General features: G+C 46.5%; 1 protein-coding gene across 1 annotated transcript in view; it reads left to right on the top strand.

The window, feature by feature from the left end:
* The window catches only part of LOC135812309 (leucine-rich repeat flightless-interacting protein 2-like), an 18,990-nt gene extending 15,114 nt beyond the window's left edge, over positions 1 to 3,876 (top strand). The window contains exons 10-12 of the mRNA XM_065325688.1: positions 1,004 to 1,057; positions 1,909 to 1,959; positions 2,543 to 3,876. Of these exons, the coding sequence (XP_065181760.1) occupies positions 1,004 to 1,057; positions 1,909 to 1,959; positions 2,543 to 2,641 (204 nt within the window). The 3' untranslated portion in view covers positions 2,642 to 3,876. The remainder of the gene's footprint in view (positions 1 to 1,003; positions 1,058 to 1,908; positions 1,960 to 2,542) is intronic.
* Positions 3,877 to 7,500: the final 3,624 nt, after the last annotated feature.

The raw sequence follows: 7,500 nt of genomic DNA on the forward strand, positions 1-7,500 counted from the left end.
GCAGCCTCTGTTTCCACAGGTTTGAGGGAAAGATGCAGACGGGAATCTGTTTCGTGATGGTTTGTTCACTACACTCAGTTTCCGATATGTCTTCCCAGCAGTGTTCCAGCTTCATGTTCAGCTTATGTTGTGTCATACTGCATCAGTTTGGTCTGACTTGCTACCATGTGTATGTTAATAGGCCTTGTTCAACGTTCCGAAACTCTCCTGTTATCGGACCAATTACAGGCTGTCCCGTAGCATCCCAGCAAATTCCTCGTGGTTGTCGCCGTGTTTGATTCGTAGTAGAGTAAAACCTGGTGTAAGCGACCACCTGCTCTTAACGACCGTTTTTCCATGCGCCGACAGTTCTACACAGACACAGTGGGACCTGGTTCTAAAGACCATCTGGCTTTAACGACCGCTTTTGCTTGCACCGTGGGGTGGTCGCTTAAACCAGGTTTTACTGTAGGGTCAAGTAGAGTGTTTGGCTGTGTGGCCTGGACAGGCAACCATTTTTTTGTCGGGATTTTTCTGGTACCACCATTTTTTGTCGGGATTTTTCTGGTACCACCATTTTTTGTCGGGATTTTTCTGGTACCGACTCTATGGCACTTACATGTAGAACCATATTTGGCACCCTCGCCTCGACTTGGTCGAGTCCTCTTTCTGGCTGCTCCCAGCATCTGCCCTGGTGCAGACATCACCAAGCTCGGGTAGAGCTCTCTGACCTTGATGCTTTGAGGAGAGGGTTTAAATTACCAAGTTGTTCAAAAAACGTTCTTCTTGAAATCGGGTCGGCCGGAGACTTTGAGCTCGGCTGATGAGACCTGAGGAGGTTGAAACAAGCACTTCAAGTACCTGTACTGTGGTTTTCACATACTTCGTATATCCTGCTCTTTTCTTGCTTGCTTTAAATTCACGATCTAAGATGCAGTCAACAACAGTCGTGTGCTAATTGTTGCCTACCACCACGTATCTCTCTCTTGTGTTGCCTTGTCCCTTTGTTCTTTCTCCTGTCCAGGTGGACATGCTGGAAGCCCAAGTCAAGCGCTTAAAGGGCCTGCAAGAGGAGTCTGTAAGTAGTTGCACGTGTTCTTAACCCTTGCCCTTTCGCAGGCACAATGTGTTCCGGGATGCTGTCCTGGTGTGTGTGGGCGCATTGACCCCCCCCCCCCCCCCCCCAGAACCGTAACGCTCACCACCACCACTGCATGAATTTTTCAGCAAAATCTCCTTTGTCAATCCAGCAACAACTTTAAGCTACTCCAAGTTTGCTGATAAAGGCTTTTCGCTCCCTGTGACAAATCAGTACAAGGCCAGCTCAAGTTTAAGTACTAATAGCTGATGGATGAAGAAGTTTTAAAGATAGTCCGGATGATGTTTGTGCAGCTCTTACGAAACTTCTTCGGATGCTGAGAATTGCTGATGGATCGCCTCTTGCCCCATCTTGCACTCCGATCTTTGGAAAATGGGACAATTCACTACAATTCAAGCCTAGCTTTTCCCTGGCAAAATATATTCTGAGTACAAGTCACACCCAGATTTTTTGTCACGAAATACAGACATCCACCCTATTCACCCTATTCATCACGGTTCATCACGGTTAATCAGACCATCTTAGTATAAGCCGATCCGGACTTTTTTTCGGGTGATCACTGGTGTGGAAAGTGAGGCATATACTCCGGAAAGTACAGTTCTTCGTTGACCTATTGGCAGATATAGGATCCTGCCGGGCTACCGTTCCGTTATTCCCTACCACTAGATGTCAGAGCAAGTTGAGGTATTGTTTTGGTCAACCTTTTGGAGCAATTTGCTTAGCAGCCGAGGCCCCTCTTTCATCCAACACTGTCTGGCTCCACTTCCTTTCCCAAGGTCAAGGTCTATATCTCACTTCACGTTGTTCTTCATGTTGTATTACACTCGCAGGAGGCAATGGAGGACGAACTGAAGCTGGAACGGCGCAAGTTACAACGTGAGGTATGTTCTTGATTACCGTCGACATGCGTTCTATCTAGACTTACACATGCGATACACGACGGAAAGTAAAGTCTTATCTTGTTATGATGGAGAATGTCCTGGTTCATGCACTCTTGTTGTTATGATGGAGAATGTCCTGGTTCATGCGCTCTTGTTGTTGTGACTCAGAATGTCCTGGTTCATGCACTCTGCCTATGACCGGCATTGGGCACTTTAGCAGATTAAGGTGCGCTGCCTCAGTGTGTGTGTGTGTATGTGTGTGGATTGGTGGATGTATGATGGTATGTGTGTGTGTGTGTATACTTATGAAAACATGTATGGTCCTAGACTTAGAGCGGGGTTGTGACTTGGTTTGTGCAGCTCACATTGCAATGCGGTTTTCACTGCAGTTGTAGATTGTGGAGCAAGCTCGTATCCCATATGCCTGCAGTGCTGTCATAATACTGCTTCTTACTAGAATTCATCGTCCATGGTGTGTATGCGTGCGTCCTCGAGTGTGTGCGTTGTGTGTGTGTGCGCGCGCGCGCGTGCGCGCGCGTGTGTGTGTGTGTGTGTGTGATCGTGCGTGTGTTGATAACTCTAGATGCGACAAGCTAAAAACCAAGCCGAAGAACTGGAGGTGGAAAACGAGCGATTGCAGAAACGAATCGAGCAGCTAAAACGACGACACCAGCGAGATTAGTTTTCGCTGACAAACGGCGCGTTACCAAATGAACAGCTAGCTGAGTGACAACTCTGGTGTGTGTTGTGTGTGCAGGTGTGTGCGTGCATGTGCACTCGCAGGCGTGTGCGTGTATGTGCACTCGCAAGCACTTTCGAATGTGTGTGTGCGTGCGTGTGTGTGTGTGTGTGTGTGTGTGTGTGTGTGTGTGAGAGAGAGAGAGAGAGAGAGAGAGAGAGAGAGAGAGAGAGAGAGAGAGAGAGAGAGAGAGAGAGAGAGAGAGAGAGAGAGAGAGAGAGAGAGAGAGAGAGAGAGAGAGAGAGAGAGAGAGAGAGAGAGAGAGAGAGAGAGAGAGAGAGAGAGAGAGAGAGAGGAGAGGGGAGAGAGAGGAGAGGGGAGAGAGATAATGAAACCGACAGATAGAGCTATATTGATAGTACATCCACATGTAGTAGCTGTAAGCTCGCTGGCAGCATGCTCGCAACTTGCAGCGCAGCTCAAGAAATGCAGTGCACACCACTGCACCGACTCATCTAGCCGCACTCTTAGCCCATGTATAAGCCTTGATTCCCGGATCTGTGTGCATGCAGCACTGAGAGCTATTCGAGCATGCCAGAACACAGCATGTTGATGAATATGAGCAGCTTGCTTTGCCTTGCCAATGTCACGCACCAGTCCCACACATGTGGGTTTTGCCAGAACCGTGCGTGTGCCTGTGCGAGTGCATGGCACTGGATGTTCATGTTGCTCCGTCCTGTTTTTATGACAAAGACTTTTTTTCTTTTCTAAGCACCGTGAACTCTTTTGCTGCCACCTGCACCCTCCTATCTAGTCTCAGCTCTCGCCTATACTCATTTCACTGTACATTGACAATGAACAGATAGGTTAGTAGGTACATTTCTACTTTGTTTGGTCTTTTCACTTCGTATTCCCAGCCAATGGACCATGGGCAAGCAAGTGCTCAGGCTAGGCTAGCACGTTTTGCATCCTTGTTTTGGCGACGCGTGCGTGTGTTCGTGCGTGTGTATGTGTGTGCGTGCGTGTACATGCACACAGTTGCCTTCCTTCTGGCCTATACCATATTTGCAACACACTTTTTAACTCGCCTGCATTACTGCCCCCTCGAGGTCCTCCGATCTCATGGGCTTTTTTTAAATTTTTTAATGGATTCTCCCTGCTGATGGCTCATGAGGGACCATCTGTTGAGGATGGACAATGTTCATAGAACAGATATCATCAAGAGTGGTTCCACAATATTTCTCATGCTGCTGAATGTGGGTTGAAGGTGTGCATGTGGTGTGGACAGTGGAGCCAACGACGCGGCCCACCGTGATCATGTGACCCCGTTGATGATCATGTGATCCATGAATGATCATGTGACCCCGTTGGTGGTCATGTGACCCATTGATGCAGGAAGGGGGGGGGGGGTGGGAAGCTGGAACAAACACATACTTTCATAGCTTCCCTGTATGGTCAAGTGAGAGATGGATCCCATCATCCCAGACTATAATACCGTATTAGTAGTATCACATGACCATTGAATGTTTATAGAGATGGGAAGTAAAAATTAATGAGATTCCCAATCTGTATCTGTTGCGCAAAAAAATACTGCCCGGCGTCAAAAGGCAGGGTGTTTGGACTTTCACGACTACAGTCGTTGCACCATCACCTACTCATACAATGACCATGCTCCACTACTGCACTAGACGCCGTTCAACTGCGCAACCCATTAGTAGTCAATATAGCGCTAAGGATTGAAATATGCAGGAATATTTGACTGCTTAGGTATAGCGAAAATCAATGGGAGTAAACTAAGGGACCATCGCAAAAGTTCGCAGAAGCCCCCGAAACGAAGACCGTGAGTTTCGGGCCTGACCCCCCTCCCTCCCCCCTCAAACGAAACGACAGTCACAGTATGGGCTTCATTATTTCACTTGGATGCTGCACACATAATAATTATTATAATAATACTACACAGCAGGGGTTCATAAACCCTATGAATGATCATGTGACCCCGTTGGTGGTCATGTGACCCATTGATGCAGGAAGGGGGGGGGGGGGGGGTGGGAAGCTGGAACAAACACATACTTTCATAGCTTCCCTGTATGGTCAAGTGAGAGATGGATCCCATCATCCCAGACTATAATACCGTATTAGTAGTATCACATGACCATTGAATGTTTATAGAGATGGGAAGTAAAAATTAATGAGATTCCCAATCTGTATCTGTTGCGCAAAAAAATACTGCCCGGCGTCAAAAGGCAGGGTGTTTGGACTTTCACGACTACAGTCGTTGCACCATCACCTACTCATACAATGACCATGCTCCACTACTGCACTAGACGCCGTTCAACTGCGCAACCCATTAGTAGTCAATATAGCGCTAAGGATTGAAATATGCAGGAATATTTGACTGCTTAGGTATAGCGAAAATCAATGGGAGTAAACTAAGGGACCATCGCAAAAGTTCGCAGAAGCCCCCGAAACGAAGACCGTGAGTTTCGGGCCTGACCCCCCTCCCTCCCCCCTCAAACGAAACGACAGTCACAGTATGGGCTTCATTATTTCACTTGGATGCTGCACACATAATAATTATTATAATAATACTACACAGCAGGGGTTCATAAACCCTATGAACCCCTGCTAGTACTAGTACTAGCAAGAGTCCATAAACCACGCGTTTTATGGACTCTTGGTACTAGACTACACACAGTGTACAGGCAGCCAGCTACGCGACACGCGCAGTTGCATGAATGGACTACGCGTCCTGACAAGCGATATCTACGCCGGCTGTGATGGCATGCTAAGGCCAAGTAAAAAAAAAAGCTAGATGATCGTCCCCGTCCGCCCCAGTTTTTGTCAGCGCCCCAAGAAATATTTTATTTTTTAAATCGTGAGTTTTACTATATGGACCACATACTACTAGTATATCACAACGTCAGTATCGATCTGCTGAAGAAAGAAAAAGAAAAAAAGAAAAAAAAAGAAAAAAAGAGAAAAAAAACCTTGATGTTGTTGTGTACACTGTGTGCATGAGAGGGTAAAAAGTAAAAAAATAAAAATAAAATCCTCCCGCCCTCCCCGATTTTTCCAAAAAAAAGGACGATCATCTAGTAATTTTTTTTACTCGGCCTAATCTATAATAGATATCCTTAGCTAAAAAAACGCTAACGTAAACGCAAACCTTTCCGTACTTCGGATCGTTCAAGCTGACTTTTCCCTTAGCACAAAGTACGTTATAGTTGAGACGAAGTAGTCGTGACAACCATGGCGATATGAATTTTCGTGGAAACAGATGCGGGAAATTCAAAATTTTGAACCAGGGATTAGTTTGCTGTCGTTCCGAAAGAATACCTTGGCGAGGTCTTTTACTCTGGAATAGCAAAAGCACGGCGAACATGAGTTTTCGATGTTCCCAGGTCCTTGGAAACCCTTTCCTAAACGCAGCACCGAAGACTGTAAGGGTTCTCCAGCTCCAGCACGTCTGGGAGAGGCCGATGAATTTCTTCCTCAGGAGTGCCGCGGAACTGGTCCTTTGTTTCCCAGATGGGATAGAGGGAGAACGGCACGAAGCAGAGGACGCAGAAATTGTCAACTGAAAGGCAAAACTCGCCAAAAAGCTAAGTGTCACAAGAGGAAGCAATCTCGACTCTCGATCTCATCTCGATCTGTACGTCGACGTGCTTTTTATCTCCCGCCAGTTACAAAAAAATGCGAGTTTTTGCATTTTTTTGCAGAATTTCCATAACGAACGTCGGCCCGTTATTTTGAGCTCTGTAACGTTTTTCCGTTATCCGATAACGTCTTTTGTCACGGCTGGGAGTGAGTACCGTAAAAGTTAGCGTTATCGTACTTTTGCTAAGGATGTCTAATGTTAGCCTTTGGGTAATCCTGAAATAAAGATTATTATATCAGCTCCTACATGTCGTCAATACTTTTTTGAATTGAAGCCCGGTTTGCGATTTTCGACACGACTCCCCCCCCCCAAACGTATGCTCTTCGTTTCAGGGGCTTCTGCGAACTTTTGCGATGGTCCCTAAGAGTATTAGAGAAAAGAGAGTGAAACCGGCACTAGTTACAGTAGGCGAGTTCGTTATGTGGCGTCGACTACAATAGTCATTGTACGATCATCATGTGTATTGGGGTCGTCCTACAAAGGCCCATGCCAGGGGGGGGGGGGGGGGGGGGGCATGCGATGCGCTACTCGGGAGTACTCCACACAGTCTGTGCCTGCGACGTGACGTGGGACACTGCACTACATGTACATTTTGTTCTCTCATGTTATGGCATTTGTTAGATGCAGGATTTCCTTCAGCCTTCTGAAATCCTGTATCATGTGCATTCGCGGTTGTAGGCGTTTAAATTTTAGTTTGAAATTTGCACCCTCCTGCGGAGCCCACGCTGCTTTGGCAGTGCTAGTGGCGGAGGCTCGCTTGCCGACGTAACCAAGGTAACCGTCGGAGATCATCATGAACAATGGACTGACTAATTACTAAGTATTCACTTGTCCTGTCTTTATAAATAACAATGTCATGTTATTGCACATCAAAAAAATGAAGAAAAAAAACTACATGTACATGACATGAGCAATCCAGCTACTTGAGCTAGCTAGCTACACATGTACAGTGTAGACTGTAGTGTAGTGCATGCTACACAGTGCTGGCAGCTGTACTGTACTGTGCGTTCACATTGACTAGAGCTTTGACTGTTTGAGTTCTCTGTATCTATTATTTTCGTAGTTTTCTGTGTTGGGTCTTTGCGAAGTGACGTGAATGCACCACTCGGGGGTCGGATTTCAGTTGCCAGCACTGACTAGTTGACACTGTACATACACTAGTACACTGTCTGTGTATGTAGTAGATTCATGACATCGTCTATCA

This window comes from Sycon ciliatum, chromosome 3 (genome assembly GCF_964019385.1).
Source record: "Sycon ciliatum chromosome 3, ocSycCili1.1, whole genome shotgun sequence".
NCBI lineage: Eukaryota > Metazoa > Porifera > Calcarea > Leucosolenida > Sycettidae > Sycon > Sycon ciliatum.